General features: G+C 40.1%; 1 protein-coding gene across 4 annotated transcripts in view; it reads left to right on the forward strand.

Moving 5' to 3' along the window:
* Eya1 (EYA transcriptional coactivator and phosphatase 1) overlaps positions 1–21,459 on the forward strand; it is a 146,346-nt gene that overhangs the window by 56,427 nt on the left and 68,460 nt on the right. For all 4 annotated transcript variants that reach the window (XM_051158868.1, XM_051158841.1, XM_051158850.1 and 1 more), the window contains 2 exons: positions 5,222–5,304; positions 5,698–5,884. In XM_051158868.1, coding sequence (XP_051014825.1) covers positions 5,222–5,304; positions 5,698–5,884 — 270 coding nt within the window. The remainder of the gene's footprint in view (positions 1–5,221; positions 5,305–5,697; positions 5,885–21,459) is intronic.

Genomic DNA, 21,459 nt, shown 5'->3' on the forward strand with positions numbered 1-21,459 from the left:
CGGGGGTGATGAGCTCTGTCAGGCTCATTAGAAGAAGAGTCCACGCCTCCACAGGGAGGAAGCAGGAGAGCATTGGGCTGGTGGGAAGGGAGCTAGCTGAGCCAGGGGCTGACAGAGCATCTTAGCAGTCTGGGCAAATAGTAAGCAGCCCTATTGTACCGAGTTCTCCAGGAAGCTAGGTAGACAAGCCCTGAGTCCTTGCTTCTAGCAATCTGAATATGGCCCGAGCCCCAGGCTCGAGGAGGTACACTTCTCCCTGAAGCAAGTGAGACCCTTTTGGAAGTTGCATTAAGTCTTGGAGGCCACTGGGGTGCCATTAAACTCCTGCTTCAGCTCAAGGAGTGGAATGGAATCCCAGCCTGCAAATGAGTATAACCGATGTTGGCTTCCAGCTAGTGCACAGCTTTAGAAGCAGCAGCGTACGTCTGGAAAGTCACTTGGGTACCATTTGGAGCAGTGAACTGTGATTTACTTGGCCCTACCCTAGTGGCCTGTATGTGCCAATATAGCTTCCATGGTCTTTTCTACTTTGTTCCAGCGAATAACTTATGGAATGAAAACATCCATTTAAAAATATATTTTCTATATCTTATTCATTTTCTTGGTGAGTGGGGATTATGGAGGTCAGTATTTATGGCCCAAAAATGTGTCATTTAACTGAAAGTAGCAAGTCATAACCTAAAAATGTATAGTTTAAATTAAAGTAACAGGTCATAACCCAGACTATTTTTCCTATCGGATGTCTATAATAGCTGAAGTTAAGAAAAGTGCACTCTTATCCAGAAGAAAATTAGATTTATTTCAGGAGGAATTTTTAAGTACTCACCATTTTTTTCCTTTGTGTATCACTATCATCTTTAATTACTTGCTCTGTGATGTACAAATACAGAAGGAATTGTATACTCACCAGAGCCGATGTTTAAAAAGCAAAATAAACTAGATGCGACGGTGCACACTTTAACCCCAGCACTTGGGAAACAGAAATGGGTAGATCTCTGAGTCTGAGGCCAGCCCTAGTGAGTTCCAGGCCGGCCAGGGCTATGTAGACAGACCCTGTATATGGAGGCAGGGATGGGGGGGTGGGGGAGGAGGCACGCAATATAAAACTGACGTCATCCTGATAAGTCCTGTGTGGTCGCAGCCTATGTCTTAGGCACAGATTCATCAGTGTGAAGCCAATACTTACAGTTTAATGAGTATATTATTATTATATGCAAATGAACATTGACACGGATGCTTGCTTATTGAAACCTCATTATTTAGAGTATCAATAGTGTGAAAGCATTCCTTGGCCAAAAGAGGTGTTCTGGGGACTTGGAAGAATAGATATTTTTATTATTTATTTATTTATTTTTGGTTTTTTTGAGGCAGGGTTTCTCTGTAGTCTTGGCTGTCCTCGACTCACTTTGTAGACAAGAATGGTATCGAACTCACAGCAATCTGCCTGCTTCTGCCTCCCTGAGTGCTGGGATTAAAGGTTTGCACCACCACGCCCAGCTTGCCTATTTCTAAAATGTACAAAAAGAAGAAACCTCAGATATGAGTCCAGTATGATAAGTGCATTTGAAACTACCTTAGGGAATACTTTCGTCCCTTAATAACAAATTCTTGGATCTAGCTTTTAAAGTTCATAGATGCTTAATAGGTAAGAAGGAATTTTTAATATACAAAGAGATGAAAAGTCAAAAGAGGGAAAAGATGCATAAATACATTGGAGAATTCTGTGTGCTGGGATAAACAAAAATAATGCTGACCATATCTGTGTGGGGGTCAGGGGAGTCATTTTACTTTCTGAAATGCTACTTTACTTGTTGCTTAAGAACCCTCTTAAACAAGATTTGAGGAGTTGGAAATTATAACTTAGAGTAGGTAGGAGATCTGTCCAGTGTCAAAACAGATTTTAATTTATGCATTAAAAACCCTAATCTGGCCTGTGAGATGGCTCTGTCCTGCTTTAGGACAAGCCTGAGCTCCTGACCTTGGATTCCCCAGAATGCATGTAGGCAAGGTGGTGTGCTCTTGTAATCCCGGTGATAATGAGATCGGAGGCAAGGACCAGAGGACTGTTCAGGTTGCTTAGCAACTAGCTTGACCTCCCTGGCAAAGTTCTGCTTCAATGAGAGACCCAGCCACAAAAAGTTGTAAGGTTGAGAATGTTCTGCCCATTGGCTAGATCTGGGTAAAGGTTTAAAGTTTACCGCCTGTATTGTCCTTGGCTGGTGCCTTAGTTTGAGTGGGACCCCTGGGCCCAAATCTGGGTAAGACTTTCACACGAACTCTGGTGCCTCATATTTGACCATGTCTCCTGGAGGGGGAGACCTGGTGGCACTCAGAAGAAAGATAGCAGGTTACCAAGAAGAGACTTGGTACCCTATGAGCATATACAGGGGGAGGAAATCCCCCTCAGGAACAGTCATAGGGGAGGGGAATAAGGGGAAAATGGGAGGGAGGGAAGAATGGGAGGATACAAGGGATGGGATAACCATTGAGATGTAACAAGAATAAATTAATAAATAATTTTAAAAAACAAAGTTGGAAGGTTATTTGTATTTGACAGCCTTGAAGAAGGCATCTTTCCTATCTTGGTGCACCTAAATTTCTGAATGTAAAAATTAATCTCCATCACATATTGTCATTATCAACTTAGAACACCTATCTAGATATAAAAACATCTTAACCCCTAAACAATTAAGCTTCATTGTAAATCTAAGCTACCTGGTCTTCAACTCCCTCAGAGATTTGAGAAGGAATAAACTTGATTACCTGAGTATGCTGGGAGTGTAGGTTAGTAGCTTTCCAAATGAAAAGATGACAGAGACAGTTTTCTGAATAGTTTCCCAAAACTGTCTATAATGTTGGAGCCTCTTCTTCAGCCTTCTGGCTCAATATATCTGACAGACATATTTGTGAGGCAGGAACTATTGAGGACTTGCTTACCCTGTCTTGGCAGAGTTTGGCTATCGACTCTGCCTATATCCAAGCTTGCCCCATTCAAGGCTGTCAAATACAAATAGCCAAAACACTAAAATGTAACATTTATATAATTCCTGATTGTGTCACGGTTCTTCTTGCCATAGCTAATCTATTGTATATATGTGTAATAATATAAATGTATATGTACAAAAATAAAATAATTTTTAAAAATGTGGAAGGTGGCCGAGGACTGGCAGATACCTGGGGTTGTCCCCTGACCTCTGTGCCCACCTTCACTTCCCCAAATGACACTCCCTACAACTGTGTCTTCTGATTGGTAAGCCAATATTTAAATGGTTAGTAACAAGCAAATAGCCGGAATAGCAACCACTGTGTATTAGCCAGGAATCTACCTATAAGCACTGAGCTTGTCTTGAAGACTCTCCTTGACCTGCCTGCACATCTGTTGCTCAGCCCACTCATTTGTCATTCAATTTCACTCTTTCAAAAATTGCTCTTATTTTTTTTTACTTTTATTTTTTTATTTAATTAGTTTATTCATATTACATCTCAATTGTTATCCCATCCCTTGTATCCTCCCATTCCTCCCTCCCCTCCTGCTTTCACCCTATTCCCCTCCCCTAGGTCTGTGACCACCGAGGGGGATCCTCCTCCCCCATTATGTGCTCACAGGCTACCAAGTCTCATTTTGGTAGCCTTTTTTTATCCTAGAAACAATATATGTTCTGAGTACAAGTTTTAGAAATATGTATTGGTTTCACAGACTCAGTGTGTGTGTGTGTGTGTGTGTGTGTGTGTAGCACAGCACAGATGAGGAGATAAAAAGACAACTTGCCTAAGGCAGGTCTGCCTTCTACCATGTGGTCCTGGGGGATCGAACTCTGGTCTTCAGACTTGGCAGCAGGTAACTTGACCTGCTGAGTCATCCCTCCAGCCCAGTTGTTGTACTTCTTAACTTTTTTTTTTTAATGTTATCAAAAGTATTTACAAATGAGATGATTAAAAGTATTTTTGTTGTTTTAGTTTGTACTTTTATAAAATAATGTGGAAAAAAATCTCACATTACCAACACACACAATCTGTATTCTGTTTCAGAATAGCAACCTTGAAGGGAGGGGCTATTCTGCTTTGTTGTTGAAAGCAACACCGAAGTGTCTTTGCTAACAACCTCCCTAAGGAAACGCCTAATTTTTCCCTAGAGTAAATTCTTGGCAGTAAAGTTCTGTGTTAAAATATGGTACATAAAGATGTACCATATGACAGTGTATTACAGTGTATAACACATCTTTAAAAAAAAACTAACTACAGTTGTTCATTTCTGAGCTTAATCATTCTGTAAATGCTTGCTAGTTAGACCATTGTGTTTTTCTTTGGCACAGCTCAACAGTAGCATCACGAATGAGGTAACGGAGGGAACTCTGTGATGTGTGCGCGTGGCGCCTACTGTTCGTTGTCGAGCAATACGGACAGCCAGTGTTGCTCTCAGCCCCACCTGTGGCAGTAAATCTTCCTCTTTAATCTTCTCTGTGTTAAGAATTTCAAGTACTGCCATTTATTCTCCCGCGAAATAAAATAATGAGAGCTTGCTCAAAGGCCCATTATAATAGCCCCATAAATAAGGCCAATGGAGAGCCTTGTAGGCCCTTGGAAATAGCAACACAGTGTCTAAACTAGAGAGAGCTTTAATGTTCATCTAACGTGATCACTTTATTTTATTTTATGGAAGGAAAGCAAAATTTTTTTTAATTGGCTAAAGGGAAGTAAGAACTCATGAGAGTGGAAAGAGCTCCGAGGAAGAAAATGTTCCAGTTATATTTTATATATTTCATGTAAAGACATGAAAACCAGTGTTGCTTACAGACTAAAATGGAAAACATTTTGGCTGGTATTTTCACACAAATGTTTACCTTTGACTCATGCATTCTTAACATTTAAACTTCTTCACTATGATATAGTACAAGTGAAATGGTCAACTATCTTTTTAAGTATTTAATTTTTATCGTGTGTGTGTGTGTGTGTGTGTGTGTGTGTGTGTGTGTGTGTCCCCTGAAGCTACAGTAACTTGATGTGGGTGCTGGGAACTGCTCTAGAAGAGCAGCAAGTGCTTAACCACTGGGCCATTTCTCCATCCCCTAAGATGGTTGGTTATTTTAAGGAGATGAAATAGTATTGATGACAGTGGATTCCAGGGCAGAAGACAGAGCTGGCTCCATCCCTGCCTTAAGGAAATGACGTTCTCCTGTGTTACTGAGCGTCACTGAGCAGCCGTCTTTCTGCTCTGTTGCAGGTAGCAGCTTTACCACATCGTCAGGATTATATGCAGGAAATAATTCACTCACCAATTCCTCCGGATTTAACAGTTCGCAGCAGGTAATTTAATTAGGCGATTCAACTTCTGACACATTCAAAAGTACATGATTTTATTACACAAAGGAAGAACTGTTGATTTTAAAATGCAAGTGGGCACTTTCTTATTCATTTTTTTTTCTTTATGCAATGTCTACAGTAGTCCTCTATGGTGAGTCTTATAGTTTTCAGATGGGTTCCGTTTTGTTTGTCCCGTGGTGTAGAATGTTAGCTCTGAGGAATGTCTACATACCTGCCTAAAGTTGGCTTTCAAGTCTGAGCTCAGGAGTGAATATGTGCTTGCTTATCTGAGTCCCCGAATGACACGCAAACCGAAACGTGTGTGACTTCACTCTGCAGTTAGGAAATGACCAGCAGTGCTTTGACAGATGACTCTCCTGTGCTTTGCTTTGATAGGACTATCCGTCTTATCCCGGCTTTGGCCAGGGGCAGTATGCTCAGTATTACAACAGCTCGCCGTATCCAGCACACTACATGACCAGCAGTAACAGCAGCCCAACCACACCGTCCACCAACGCCACTTACCAACTTCAGGAGCCACCTTCTGGAGTCACAAGTCAGGCAGTCACAGACCCCACAGCAGGTAACTGTGTGTTTTCCTTAGTCCTGGCTGAACTCTTATGCTTTACTTAGTTTTTTCTGAGGTCACACAAATGCAGTGGGTTGCCCCATCTTGGCTAATTTTCGTAGAACCTTAACTACTTTGAACTGCACAATTGTGGTACTACCTCCATTGTTTATTTGCTTGAACATTTTGATATAAGGTATTTGAACTTCTCAAACAAATCAAAGATTTTATTCATTTATTTGACAATATTCTCAGTTTGCGTGATGTATCTATAGCACACAGCCTTCAGGCATAGACTTAGAAGCAGCCACTTATTATTAATGATAACTAGATGTGAGAATAATTTAATACCACATATGGAATATCAAAATAAATTATTCAATATGCAATTTACATCTTTTATTATCACATAATAGTTTATGTCACAGCAGTACATTGTTAAGAGTGAAAAACAGGAAAAAGAAAAAGAACACCAAAGCGAATTGTGCAAACCAGCATGCCAGGCCCTCCCTTCCATCTCAAGACATACTGTGAGTTTTGTAGCAGTGTGTCTGGTGTGGGCATTTTTCAAACTTCTGCCTACAGTCTTGCAAACAAGTGCTTCTCTATGTATGGAGCTTTTCCTACACTGTATGTTTTTAATTTCTCCCAAGCATTTTATGCTTAACCTCCTCAGTAAATCTTCTATTTCTTGCATTGGCTCTCAAACCTCCCACCTCCTTGTCCTAACATTAAAATTTTGAGCCCTTCATCTCATGGGCTATGAGACCAGCTGTTATTCTCATAGAGTGAGAGCTTCTTCCTGTTGCCTATTCCTAGAACTAAAGCCCACGTTATTGCTCCAATAAGTTTGAACAGTGGTGCACAGACAGCACCCTAAGTCCCTCACATAAGCCTACCATGTCAATTCTAACAGTTAGGCTTAAGTCATAAAAAACAGTATTTTGTTTAACAAATGCTAGCATAATACATTTTTTGTTTTGGTTTGCTTTTTGCGTTTTGGCTTCTGATTTTTAGTTTTTGGCTTTTGAGACAAATTTTCCCTGTGGCCTTGGCTGTCCCACACTTTCTTTGTAGACTAGGCCTCAAACCTGAACTTCTGCTTCCATTAGTGCTAGGATTATAGGCCTGCGCCACTGCACCCGGCTACTAGTGTAAATCTTAACTATAGGTATATTTATGAATATCAACAGATACCACCAAATCCTCTACATGTTTTGGCCACAAATATGTTTTTGGCCACATAGGAAACAATAAGTAATCAATTTTCAAAATGTGTATGTGATTTTACTTTAAGGTTATACAATATATTATAGCTGTCATTAGGAAAAATATATTGGTGACATATGTATTGGTTTTAATTTTACTATTTAATGCCTATAGAATATAATCGATCTAGAGAGAAAGTTTTTTTCAGGTTTCTTAAAAATTCATAGCTTCTTACTAAAATGAAAGTTTATGAATTGGCCTTTCTTAAGTTTCACAGTTAGAAATCATTGAGGAAAATTCAAAGGACCCTTACACTAAGTTTGGAGCAACAACTTACTGATCTTCCTACTTGACATTAAAAGAAACTTTGAGAGTAAAAATCAGGAAGTCATTAAATGAAAGAATTTATATGATTTACTAAATATTATCTGATGGCTTTTGAAATAGAAATAAATATTGAAATTAACAAATGTTTACTTTTATCAAATCATTTTGGATGTATGTTTCTTCAGAATTGAACAAATAGTCTACTGGGTTAATGTCAGTATTCTGTAATCCAGGAAAGCCACAGTAGCGTCTACCTGGTGTTTGGTGTCATACGTCACTAGACGTTCCTACATCGTTATAATGCATGTGGTCCTCCTCTCACCCTCTATGGCATCTGTTTTCACCTTGTTCATTCATTTTTCTGTTGGGACGAACACAGAAAGATAACCGCAAGCTTTCGGGTTTCTTGTTTTAATTTAGGGCAAACATGTAGACACCCATTTGTTTCATACTGTGCATTTTAAATAATAGTTTTATTCCTTTGAAGATCTTACACAATACATTTTTTTAAATCATATTCATCCCAACCCTTCTCAGATCCAGATACAGATGCATGTCCCTGCCCACCAATCTCTGCCCTCTCTGTCTTTAACTATATTTCTCTCTCGTTAAACTGTTCAAGTATAATTTGTATTACCCAAATCCTCTTGGGTTTGGGGCCTGCCCTGGAGCATGGTAGATCTACCAGGGGTGGTCACACCCTTAAATAAAATTGTCTCTCCCTCCCCAGCAGCTATCAGATGCTAGTAGTTCCTCAGGCAGGGGTGATACTTTGTGCTCACTTCCTCTGACGCAATGATGGGATTATGTCTGGCTTGAGAATGGTCAGGTCTTGTGCATGCTGTCAGAACCACTGTGAGTTTATTTGTGCATTTGCCCTGTTTTATCTGAAAAATACCATTTCCTTATAGCCATCCACTGCTTCTGAATTTTACAGTCTTTCGACCCCTTCTGCAATGACCCCATTTTGAGCTGAACACTCTGCAGCCCCTTATTCCCTATACATTGACAAGCTAGGGATATAAGTGTGTGTATGGATAAGTTTTCAACCTGTTGTGTGTAAATACTTAGAAATATGTTTCTTGATTATATGCAATAATTAAGGTGAGTTTGGTTAGAAACCCTGACACTACTTATCAATGTAACTTCTGTCTTACATTCTCACCAACGGCATTCCAGTGGCCCCACTTTTTAATCAACAGTCCATGTCATTGATATTTTGGATTTTTGCCGTTGTGGTTGCTGTAGCATCCCTAGTGATGCTTCACTGGAAAACGATTTCATACACACAAGCCTTGTGTCTTCTTTAGTCAGCTGTCTGGTCAGTACTATTGCCTGCTTTTAAATAATGATGTCTTTTTATATATTGTCTTCAAGGCTCATAGTACATCCATATTTTACAAATGTTTTTGGCCAGTACATGGGTTTCTAGTAGCAGAATTTTTCATGGAGGAAGTTTCAGGTTTCGTGAAATCCACTTTATCAGTTTTTCTTTCATGAATCACACCTTTACTATGATATCTAAAATGTATTGCCAGACCCAAGGTGATTAGGAATACCTCCCTGTGTTACCGCCTGAGAGGTTCAGAGCTTTTATCTTACATTTAAGTGTGTTAATAGACTCTGGATTTGTTTTTGTGCAAGATGTAGGTGAGGGTGTGGATTCATTCTTTTCTATGTGAAGAAATCCAGTTGCTCTGATGTCACTTACGAAAAGACTTTTCTCCAATATATTGCATCTGCTCCTTGGTCCACCATCAGCCGACCATTCCGACATTCATTTCTGGGCTCTGTATTCTGTTCCCAATATTCTGGTTTCCTCTTAAGTGTGTGTCATCTTTCTTGAGCACTGTAGCACAGCAGCAGCTCCTGAAGTCAGAAAATGTCCTGTGGCCTTGTGGTCTTCTCCAAAATTATGTGTCTTTTCAAAGCGTTTTGTCTCATCTAGACTTTAGATTCAGTTTGCCAATATTCATAAAGTAAATGTCTACAGCAGTGTTTTCCAATCTTCGTAAAGCTGTGACTGTTCAATACAGTTCCTCATGTTGTGGTGACATCGAATGATAAAATTATTTTCATTGCTACTTCATAGCTGTAATTTTGTTACTACTATGAATTGTAACTTAAATATCTGTGTTTTCTAATGGTCTTAGGTGACCTGGCACTCCGACCTTGTGAAAGGATTATTTAACTTCCCAGAGGGGTTGCAACCTACTGATTGAGGAAAGCCGGTCTAGAGTTTTACCTAGAATTATGCTGAATTTCTAGATCAACTTGGAACAAGCTGGTATCTTGACAATTACTGAGTCTTTCTATCCATCTGGAATATCTTCTATTTCTTTCATCTGAGTGTTATTTTCTTCACGTGGTTCTTATAAATGTTTTAGGCCTATCTGTCTCCTCCTCTCTCACTCTACCTCTCCCCAACTAACATAAATTTTGGTTTATAAGAAAGGAACAATCTTATTTCTATTCCTTCTATGTTTTAACCCTTATTTCCGAAGTTCATCTTCAGGGAAGAGGGTCATTCTTTACTATTGACTATGGGGACAATTGTCATTTGTGAACAAAGAGTTTATTTCTTCCACCACAACCTATGTATGTCTGGATTTGCTTTTGATTAGCTAAGCTCCCTGGTGTAGTGTTGAAAACGAATGGGAAAGGAGTTCCTTTTTTCCTGTCCTTATTCTAGGGAGAAAGAATCTACTTCTCTCTCTCTCTCTCTCTCTCTCTCTCTCTCTCTCTCTCTCTCTCTCTCTCCTCTCTCTCTCTCTCTTCTCTCTCTCTCTCTCTCTCTCTCTCTCTCTCTCTCTCTCTCTCTCTCTCTCTCTCTGTATGAGATTAACTGTATTACTTAAAAATTCACTTGTCTTAATTCTTTAAGAATTCCCTACATTCTATTTTGACCATATTTCTTCCAATTTTACTCCTCGTCCTAACTCATAGTCACTTCCACCTCTCCTGATGCGGCTACATGTCTTATTTTCTCTTTTTCTTTTTGAAAATAATTCCTTGGCTGCCATTTGTGCTGCCTGTGTGCTCCTGTCTGTGAAGCTGGCCGGCGGAATGTGAGCTCTGCCAGTGTCTTTAGGTTGCCCTTATCAAGAAAAGAGCCTGCACTCCGATCCTATTTTGTCATGAGTGGATTTTGTCGAATGTTTTTTCACATCTGTTGAAATGTTTATAACTTCTTCTTTAGCATAGTGGTGTGATGGCCAGCATTTATTTCATTTTCCAAGGTTGACCAGCATTGCATGCCTAAATCTCACTTGGTCATAGTGTATGATTCTTTATATACATTCTTGGACTCATTTGCTGATGCCTTCCTGAGAATGTTCACATGTATATTCATGAGAGATTCTTGTCTACAATTCTCATACCCTGACGTGTCCTTGTCTGGTTTTAGCATTAGCATAATGCTGGCCTCTGTTGACTAAGCTGGGAAACATCCTTCTGCATGCGTTTTCTAGACAAGTACAGAGAATTCACATAGGTTGCTCATTAAACATTTGATGGAATTTACTAGCAAAGACATTTGGGTCCAAGGATTTCTCTTTGGATCTGTGGCTAAATCATATATGTGGGTCTGTTTAAATCATCTCCTTTATGGGAGTTTCGGCAGGTTGATTCTCTGAAGAAATTGGCTCAATTCATCAAGTCTATCTAATTTGTGACTGTAGGGTTGTTTATAATATTATGCTTTGTTTTCTTTAGGTTTTTTGAGCCATGTAGCCCATGCTGACCTCAAACTCTTGACCCTTACCTCAGCCTCAAATGCTGTAACCATAGACATATGTGCTCCTGATTTATGGTAAATTGTATTGTCATTGTAATATTTGTAGGATTTCTAGTGATGGCTTTCTTTCATTTGCGGCGTTAGCAATCTGTACATCTCTTTTTTCATGGTTAGCCCAGCTGTATTGCGAAATTGTTAACTGACTTTATTTTAGAAAAAGAAAGGCTGTTTTGTTCCACCCCCCCCCCTTTTTTTTTGTTTGTTTGTTTCATTGACTCTCTTTTAAGTTTTATTACTCTTTAATTTTTAATGTTTGTTTTGTGTCACTCTGCCTGTTTTTATCATTAGCATTGGTGGCTGTATGACTGATTTTAGGACTTCTTCAGGGTTGAGTTTCTGTGTACCCAACACTGTGTACAAAATTGCACAGGTCTTTTTTTTTTTTTTTTTTTAACTCCAAATACACTTACATAGTTTTCATTCCCATTGAAACCTTTGCTTTCAGTGACTTTATAAGAACATAAAATCTGAGAAGTTAGGCAGTATACAATACTTCCTCTAGCCACCACCAGTCAAATCTTCCTCTCTTAACAATGAAATGCCATTCTATCATTAGAGAAAGCATGCTGATCCTATGAAGAAGAGTATTTCTAAAAAATTAGAATTTTACTATCTATTAAAGAAAAATTGGACCAAACCCACCTCTGTAGTAGTTCCTTGTGCAATCCCAGATGTGATCTATGTCAGGATCAAATCATGGTTTTGTTAGCTCTAAAGTGACAGCTTGCATTTGTTTTCAGTTTCCTTTTAAAAAAGAAAAATTAGTACATTAATAGTTTTTTCAGTGTTTAAAATGTAGAAAGATGGGGAAAGAAAATTTAGCATGTTTTATCTTTTGCTAATATCCAAATTAAACATACCATCTCTTAGGCTTTGGGATATAAATTGTAGAATCTTGTACTAAATCATTAAGTTAACATAGGAAAATGCATGTATTTAAAACAATGTATAAAAAAGAATTTAGCAACTTGAAAGTATTATCACAAAGGAACTTTTAAAATACGCCATCTTTTCTCAAAGCAGAACCCAAGCCCCTAAGCCATTCTTTATATATATATATACATTTACCACATGAATCACACACAAACAGAACGGGATATACACTGGTATTCCAACTACTATTTCTGGTAAAGTGATTTTTTTTCTGTTATAAAGCAAATCAGCAGCAGAAAAGAGTGAGTGGTAAAAAAAAAAAAAAAAAAATACCAACAAAAACAAAACACATTTTAAGTTACTGTGAAGTAAAAGCCAACTGCTTATTTATTAAGAATGAATTTTAGTATGACTAGCATAGAAACATAATTCTACCCCCCTCAAAAATGAATTGGTTGAATTCTCCCTTTGCACTCACTGAGCGCATGGAGACGGGTTAAGTAGGTAAGGTGATGTGCAGGAACTTTGCCAATATTGAATTTCAAGTGACAGAGGAAAAAAATCAGTGCAAGAGGGAATTCAATATGCATGGGAAAGCATTTGTTCCCTCTGCCTCTTTGATCCCTGCCAAGGCACAAGAAACTAGAGCAAAGGACTTGAAAAACGGGACGGATCTTGTGCAAAGCCCAGAACGCCGTGCTCTTGCAGGAACTCAGTGTGACAGGATGAAAGGCCAAATGCCCAGGCATCTTTCCATAAACACAGGAGATGGGGGTCTGGACCCAAGGACTGGACATGCCTGGGAGTGCTCGCTGTAGAAATGGTCCTCAGGTTTGCAATTGCATGGACCCTACTCACCCATGCTGGCCATGGCCTGAATGGTTGGAAAATCTGCAGGCCATACTTGCTCATTTTCACAGATGCCTGTAGACGTTGGAGAAGTTTGCAATTTGTTCAGCTCAAGAAAACCATTTCAGTGAAACAATCTCCACTAACATTTTTGGAAACATTTGTCAGCAAAACAAATGTTTGTATCTAAAATAGCCGGGCTATTAAGATGTGAGAAAGGGAAACAGATGTGTGTTAGGGATTGTTGGATTTGTGTGTCTTGATGGCATTTGTTTTCTTCCTTTCTGTTTCCCCGGAGAATGTGCAGTGTTACCCTTAATAAGACTATAAACTACATGGAAGTAAAAGCCACTTTTCTTTTTACGATGTCAAAATATAATAAAAATGAAGTTTATCACTTACAAATTTTGCACTTTGTTTCTAAGAAGTGCAAATTCAGACTTAGAGAAATTATCCACCTCCCGGCTTACTTGGACTTGTCTACATTTTTTGATGAGTTTGAGAACAGTCAGGGCAGCTTACTGAGTCAGTCAGTATGTTGAAGTTCAAAGTATCATCTTCAGCACACACAATACATACATATGTATATGTATATGTATGTCTTGTGCATAAATAACCAAATTAAAATAATATATTCTTTAATTTAATTAAGTTAATGATCTCAAACACTTCTTATTCAACTTTCCTTTACAATGGATTCCTTATTTGAAATATCATAAAATATTAAGTTCCTGTTGGGCTAAGATGGATCCATGTTAAGTAGAAAGGACTGGTTAGAGAACATACTGTATTTGTGGTCAGCATCTTTCAATTTCATTTAACTAGGATCAGATAGTTTAATAGTGTGATTGTCTGTTTGTTTGTTTGTTTGGTTTTGGAAGTGCTAACAATAAAACCAAGGACCTCCTGCGTGTTAAGCAAATGCTTTACCACCAAACTAACTGGCATCCCAATAAGAGGGTTATGGATAAAGTGTTAATGATATGATTGGTAGGGCGATAGCTAAACTTGTGAACTCAACATGTTTAATGAATTTTTTTTTATTATTGAGCAGTAATAAGCCTGAACATAGAACAAAATGAGAAAGAAAGATGCAGCAATGTTTACAGAGAAGAGTGAGTCTCCCCTTATCAAGTTTTTTTAGTAACATTCTTTAAGAAATTTCACTGCTTCTCAATTCATACCACCGCTGCTACCTAGGGGTGAGCTTTTCTACCCCTTTATAATGTGTGTTTGGCTTTTTCACCAGGATTACAGGTTGACTTTGTGATCATAGATTGATTTGGAAATCACATGTGTCATTGTTTTCTGAGAAGATAGATTCTGAGTTTCAAACTCAGTGAAAAATATCCAGAATATAATTCGACTATAAATCAACACCCATCTTGTATCTATAAATCTACTTTACAAATTTCACATGAAGTAGTTGGGCACTATTGACTATAAACTCAGGCCTACCTTATTAATCCCTTTGTCTAAAGTCATCCATCGCCTTATTCAATATATAGAAGGAATCTAGAAAGGTTCATCTTTTCCAGGCATCTCAGCCTGTCATGGGTGGACTCTCCTGATGCATGCTGAAGTGGCTGCCTCTGGAAGCAGAAGGGCATGGAATGGCCTTTCCCACATAGCTCATCTGTCTAGAAGTGGAGATGGGCATTCTGTTGTTCTTGCAAAATCTCAAGGTAGAGTAAGTTAGGAACATGGCTGGTCAGGTCTTGTTATAGAGCTCTTTCTACTTTTTTGGGTTTCCTCCTAACCTTTGACATGATGATGCTCCCTGAAAATGAATCTCATATACCTTGTTTCCCTGACTATGATTGTACAAGTACCCCACACATCAGCCAGGCAATATCTCTGAATACCTCTTGGGTACCACACTCCCCTAGAGTTCAGTGTAAGGAAAGTGACATGGTCAGTAGGGACTTGGGGTTGTGATAAGTGTCCCTGGATTTGAATCCCGATTCTGCCACTTCCTCTGGGAAGGCCCTGAGCAGCAGATCTCTGTGAATTAAGAATAGTGTAGGTTGAGCATCCCTCCCAGGAGATTATAAAAACCAGAAGTGTTCTAAATGACTTTTCAAAATGGCGAACCTGCTGCATGGACACAATGACAATTCGCAGGAGTAGAGGGTGTCTACGTTGGCTTAATACGCTCCCTGTATGCAGAGAATGGAAGTGGTTTTCAGGAATGTCTTAGTGTGCCTTAAGCCCATCACATGAGGTTATGGTGGTATTTTCCATGTGGGATCATGTTAAAAATCAAAATATCCTGGACATTTGGAACATTTTTACTGCTTTGGATTAAAGTTCTCAGCTTGGGTGCTTTTTGTCTGTGGTGAAAGGTAACTGCACACATGAGACGGAAAGATTAGCAAAGTACCTAGCCTGTCGCAGGCGCTCGGATATTCTCCTCCACTCACATATCCAATGGCGATTTGTAAATACACGTGTGACAGACACCATGATCAGTGCTGAGGCTAAAGAGGTGACAAGATAAAGTCTGAACTCAGGTCACCAGTGGGTTTGCCCTGCTGGAAGTCCATTGCCGCTGTGTGCTGTGTTCTGTAGTTACGTCAGAGACGCCTACAAAGTATGACTTACACATAGAATGGCTGTGGGGACTTGAAGCCAGCTTCCGAGCTGTGTGAGGAGAAGGAGACATTGTGAGATTATCCACAGAGCACTAGAGAGCAGGTAATGAACACATTTGCAGAGAAGATAATGTTCTATTTAGTCACTAGCCTGTGACCGGGGGATTAATTTACCTAGAAGACCTCAGCTAGTACCTGGGTAAAAGGGATGTCATAGTTACAAAGTGCAAATAGACAATTCAAGGCAGTTATGTGCAATTAATTCAATCAGCATTGATTCCTGGTTTACAATCTAATACCAGTCACCAAGTTGGCATGCCTCTAGTTGATTTCATACAAGAGTTTAAGAGAAGATTGAACTTTTAACAACCCAAGTCATCAAGATTCCTTTAAGTCTTCTATTATTTCATTTTGTTTCATTTTGGCTTGGGTGTGGTGGTGGTGATGGGGTGCCTGCATGCATGTGCGTGTATGTATGTGTGTATGTAGTATACACACCCTTGTATGCATGAGTACATGTGTGGAGACTAGAGGGGGACACCAGGTGCTCTGTTCTATACTGCCCACTTTGTTTCCTTGAAACTATGCTAGTCACGTGGCCTGGTGCTGGGCTTGTGACCAGGAAGCCCCCAGTAATCCTCACGCCTCCCTTCCCACAGCATGGGTGGCCAAGCCTTTTATATGGGTGCTGGGAACTGAAATCAGTTCCTTGGGCAGTAAACACTCTACCACTGATCCATCTCACCAGCCACAAGTGTGATATTTTTTGATAAGATAGTAGTCACTGAGAATATAATAATAATAATAATAATAATAATAATAATAATAATAATAATAATAATAATAATGATAGTAGTAGTAGTAGTAATGGAACAGAAGTATTCAGGGCATTATTTTTTCTTTCTTTTATTGTTTGTTTGTTTCTTCCTTCCTGTTTGCTTGGATCTCATAAAAGGAAATTTCCATACTCTCTCAGGTAACTGAAGGTTAATAGCACCTTACTTTGGTGTCCCTGTGAGTCCCAAATGTCATTTGAGGACTATCACAGGCTCTCTTCGGCCTCTGGCCTTCTGCCCGGACTCTTCCTGGCAGGTCTCTGTGATTTCCCCAGAGAATATAATGCCTCACTCAACCCAGAAACTCATAACCACATTAGAAGTAACCGCTGAGGGCCATGAGATAACTCTGTGAGTAAAAGCACCTGCTGTCAAGACTAATGATACAAGTTCAACACCCAAGGCCCTCTTTGTGGAAGGAGAGAACTGGCTCCATCAAGTTGTCCTCTAGACCCCACATGTACCTTTGTTTTGTACTGACTGTAAACCCTGGGGTACAGAAGCCTGTGGGTTCCACTGTCCTCTGGTAAAGTGCTCTGAGGACTTGGATTTGGTATTCCAGAATCCAAGTAAAAATCTGAGTTGGTAATGCATACATGTAATTCTGGTACCGAGGAGCTCAGGGGAGGTAGAAGCAGGAAAATGCCTGGGGCTTTTAGTATGTAGATAGCTGAAGATTAGAGCCTGGGCTTGATCTTAGGCCTTCACACACATGTGCACTTGGAACACACATTCATGGGAAAACACATAGTGATCTAATATTTGCTAGGTAGGTTATTGTCAACCTTTCTTGGAAAAGTAGGGTATAAATCATGCAGAAAATAAAAATATAAGTTGAGATGTTTTATTTGGCAGTCACTGAGTACTTAGGAAGCATGTGGATTGCATACTGAGTTACAGCTCTGGAACTGAATAATGTCACCTCTTTGAGTCATGTGCACACATGACCATTTTGAACATTCACATGTATGTTAGTCAGCTTCCTGTCACTGTAACAAGCTGCCTGAGAAAATCAACACATGAAGAGAAAAGGTTTACTTGGGCCCATGGTTTTGGCAGTTGTAGTCTAAAATGTGTTGGCTTCATTGCTTTGGGCCTGTGGAATGGTGGCACATCATGGTGGGATGTGTGGCAGACAAATACATGCTCTCAGGAAGCAAAAGAAAAGTTGAGGCCATGGATGCAGTTCCATAGTTTTCTCTGGGGAAACTCCCAGTGACCAAGAATGCATCCCTGGAAGGTTTTTATGATGGTGCAGATGTGGCTGAGACATAGAGCATTTGCTGCCATGTATTAGGCTCTGGGATGGCTTCCCAGTACTGCAAAATAAGAGAAATCAACATAGTTTTCTCTGCTTCCCAGTAGTGATACCCTGGGGTCCAAGTCTGTAACAAATGGGACTCAGAAGACATTGGGTAGTCAAACCTCAGCACCATTCAGTTGTAGCCTCCAAGAACACACGGTACCCCACACTTTCCTTCCTCACATTCAGAGCCCCAAACCTCATTAAGTCAAATGCTTTATTTTTAAAAGTGTACTGTCTGTGATAAAACAGATCCCAATATAAGAACTGAAGGATTTTCAGTATATATTTGTTTTATGCATCGCCCTATACTACCTTTCTGTCCTTAGTGCATTATGGGAACTGCAGGAATTATCTGAGATCCTTCTCTCCACGCCTGCTTTAGGGTTTTCCTTACAGCACCTGTTTCAGAAGTTGTTCATCTAATGATTTCCCTGGACTCACCTTCTGAGATAGATAACAGTTACAGTAAAAGACTGTATTTCCCTCAAGATATATTCAATTGTGCTATTAAATCACATTGCTTTGTTTCCTAAACATAGGAAATGTAGGAAGGATTAGTTCCTCTGTGGAGAAATGTGAGGATTTGAAGATGTGCTTCAAGGGGGCTGAGGATACAGCTTAGAGGTAGACCACTTGCCTAGTATGTGTGCGGTCCTGAGTTCAATCCCTGGTACCCTCCATACCAAATAGAAAAGAAGAAGGAGGAGGAGGAGGAGGAGAGGGTGGTGACAGAAACAGAGAAAGAGAGAGAGAGAGAGACAAAGACACACAGAGAAAACATGATCAAGTCAAAAAAAAAAAAAAAGTACTCAAGCATCTCATAAAATCAACCTTTGTTTGCTTTGGATATTCAATTGATTTTTGAGGAGATAAAGAAATTGAGGTCATTCTCTGACCTCGGTGAATATTTTATCAATACAGATCACACCCATGTATGTGAGGAACCTAAATGGAATTGAAACGTTAGAGTACAGTGCTAGATGAAGAAACATGGTAAGAAAGTCCCTGAAAAGAGATTTCTCATATAAAGTATTTGGAGGGAAAGTAACAAAGGAGATGAAGGCTGTCCTCAGCATTCAGTGATGTCTGAATGAAGGACAGACAAAGGCAGAGAAGGGATATAGGTTTCAAAGTAGCAAAATAGAGCATTTATAACTGGGCTCCGGGACAGGGCATTTTGTCCATTAGAACACACTTGAATCTGGATTTCATTGCCGATGAAAGTAGATTGCCTGAGAGATCACATTATGACCGTCATTACAGACAACACAGCTGAGCCTAGATTGATGGGCTTGAATAGACAACATGACAGCAACACTAAGGTGCTTGAGCAAAATATTTTCTTACATGCATCAATTATGTGACATCTCTATGATACTATTGTCTCCGGTTTGCTATTGAAGGAATTGAGGAGATGAATATCCAGATAATTAAATAAAGTACAAGTGAGCAAGGCTACACTGGGATGTACATAGACGGTGGTGTCTTTTATAGGTTATGTTGGGCATTGTAAAACAAAACACAGTGGCAACAAAAAGCCTCAAACTAATCAGATTTTCATCTTCTGCCCTGGGTTTGTGTCCTGGCTGTGGTCCATGTTAGATGGCAGCCTTTACCTTATATGAACCAGCATCTGTGAGGATACTAACATACCCCTGATCAGTCTGGGGTAGAAGTAATCCTGTGGTCCTGTTTTCTCCACTCCTCCAGTTCCCAACTCCAATACAACCTCACTGTGAGTGGATCAGGCCTTCATCTAACTCTAGACTGTTAGAATCTGCTGAAGCAAGAAGATGGGGATGAACCAAATGTGATGCCCCTTGTCAAATCCTCCTCAAACAGAATGAAGACACATGAAGCAATACTTACCTGGGACATGTTTCTCAAGAAGAGGGTTAATTAGACCTTTGGGAGGAGGAATTATCAGTGATCCAGTGCTGTGTGAACCATGGACTATTTCCTTACCAGGCTGTGAAAATAATGTGTTGTGAACCTTGATGGCTTCCAGGCATAATTCTGGGCAGGAAAGACTTTGCGGTATGCAACATAGAGTGGTGGCTCTCGGGAGCTTCTGTTGGCATAGGAAGCATGCGTGTGCAATGAGCTGTGGTCCTGAGGATCTGGAAGGGTGAGCTGCTGGGTGGGGAATGTAGAATCAGGCCAGACAACCTCCCTAGGGAGACCTACCTGTCAAGGTGACATTAGCTAAGCCCAGAAGGCAGAGAAAAAGGAGCTACTTCAGTATCTGGGGTGTTGTGGGGAAAGGCAAAAGGATGTAGAAAGTCCTGGAAGGAAGACTGTGTGTAGTGGATTCAGGAAGGCCACGGTGAAGGAGGAGAGTAGAGGGGATGGGCTTAGGGAGGGAGAGAGTTCCTTATAGTAGGGTCCTGCAGGGGGAGCATCTGGGAGAAGTTGTGTTCCGCATAAATGGACAGAGAGAAAGGTATGGGAATAATCTAAAAAGTGAGAAGGGACCAGATTGACGATGTGTAGAAAGTTAGAACCAAGTCATCAGCCAGCTGCTTCTTAAGGAAGATAAAAAGAGGAGACTGAACTCGGCAGTGTCAGGTGTTGCAGCATATTGTCAGCACAGAGACGGTCGCTTAGACAACACAGGAGCAACCATTTAGAAAACACAGGTGAGGATCTACCTCAATCCTAAAACATGTATTCAGCATGCGTGAGGCTCTGAGTTTGGTCCCCAATAAACAGTCACAAGCATTAGAATGACATTGGAGAACCATTGGTTCCATTCCCAGGATCCCAAAAAGCCAAGGCTAGTGTGGCTGCTTAAGATGGATTTGTTTCCAAGATTATTTTTACAAAAGAATTTTATGTTAAGGCCCTTTAAAAGAAGCATTTCAACATTGTTCCACTTTTATAAGTTGGTTTTAGAGCAGGAAACCTGATGGAATGTGTGTATGCATATGTTCTCTGCTGTGAGCATTTGGCTTCTATGATATTGATTCACATGAGAATTCAAGTATGGCGTTGAGGCCCCTGCTGACATTTCTTTAGGGTTTTGAGAGTAATGGAAATGTTGGGTTTCGATTCCGACAGTCTCTGGCCGGCGATCTTGAATCCAGACAGCCTTTTCCCTATCTGCCTTATGGGAAAGGGTGACTATTTCATGTCCTGTCTAGCCATAAGAGACATCTGTCATATTCAGCAGTGAGAGTTCTTTTGATGTCAGAGAAAACTGCTCAGTGAGAAAAGCCTCCAGGGTGCTTTTCCCATCTGCCTTTTCATCCACATTGTCTGATTTTCCAATAGAGTGAACAAGACACATGGTCTCAAGTCAGATACAGTCCACTTGTTCCCGGTGGCACTGCTGTGTTTAACTGCTCCTGTAGTCTGTGATTGTGCCCAAGACGTAGATGACTGCAAGTAATGGGGTTAGGTCCAAGAACAGTACCCATGTTACATCGGAGACTTTAGTCATGGAATTTCTGAATAATTGTCATCGTAGGTAGGTTTTGCCATGCCCACCCCTGAAGTGAGATGCAATACCACTTATGTAATTTAATCAGATTCACTTCACTAAACAGTCTCTCTCTCTCTCCCCCTCCCTCTCTCTCTCTCTCCCTCCCTCCCTCCCTCTCCTTCCCCCCTCTCTCTCCCTCTACTTCTCCCTCTCCCTCTCTCTTTCTCTCTCTCTCTCTGTCTCACACACATATTCCCACATGTACACACACACACATACACAAACACACACACAGACAGACAGAGGAAAGTTAAATTTAAACAAAAGCATGTCCCAAAGACCTACCTGATTCGTCTGTTCAGTAGTATCTTCATCT

The sequence above is a fragment of the Acomys russatus genome, chromosome 2, assembly GCF_903995435.1.
Source record: "Acomys russatus chromosome 2, mAcoRus1.1, whole genome shotgun sequence".
Classification (NCBI taxonomy): Eukaryota; Metazoa; Chordata; class Mammalia; order Rodentia; family Muridae; genus Acomys; species Acomys russatus.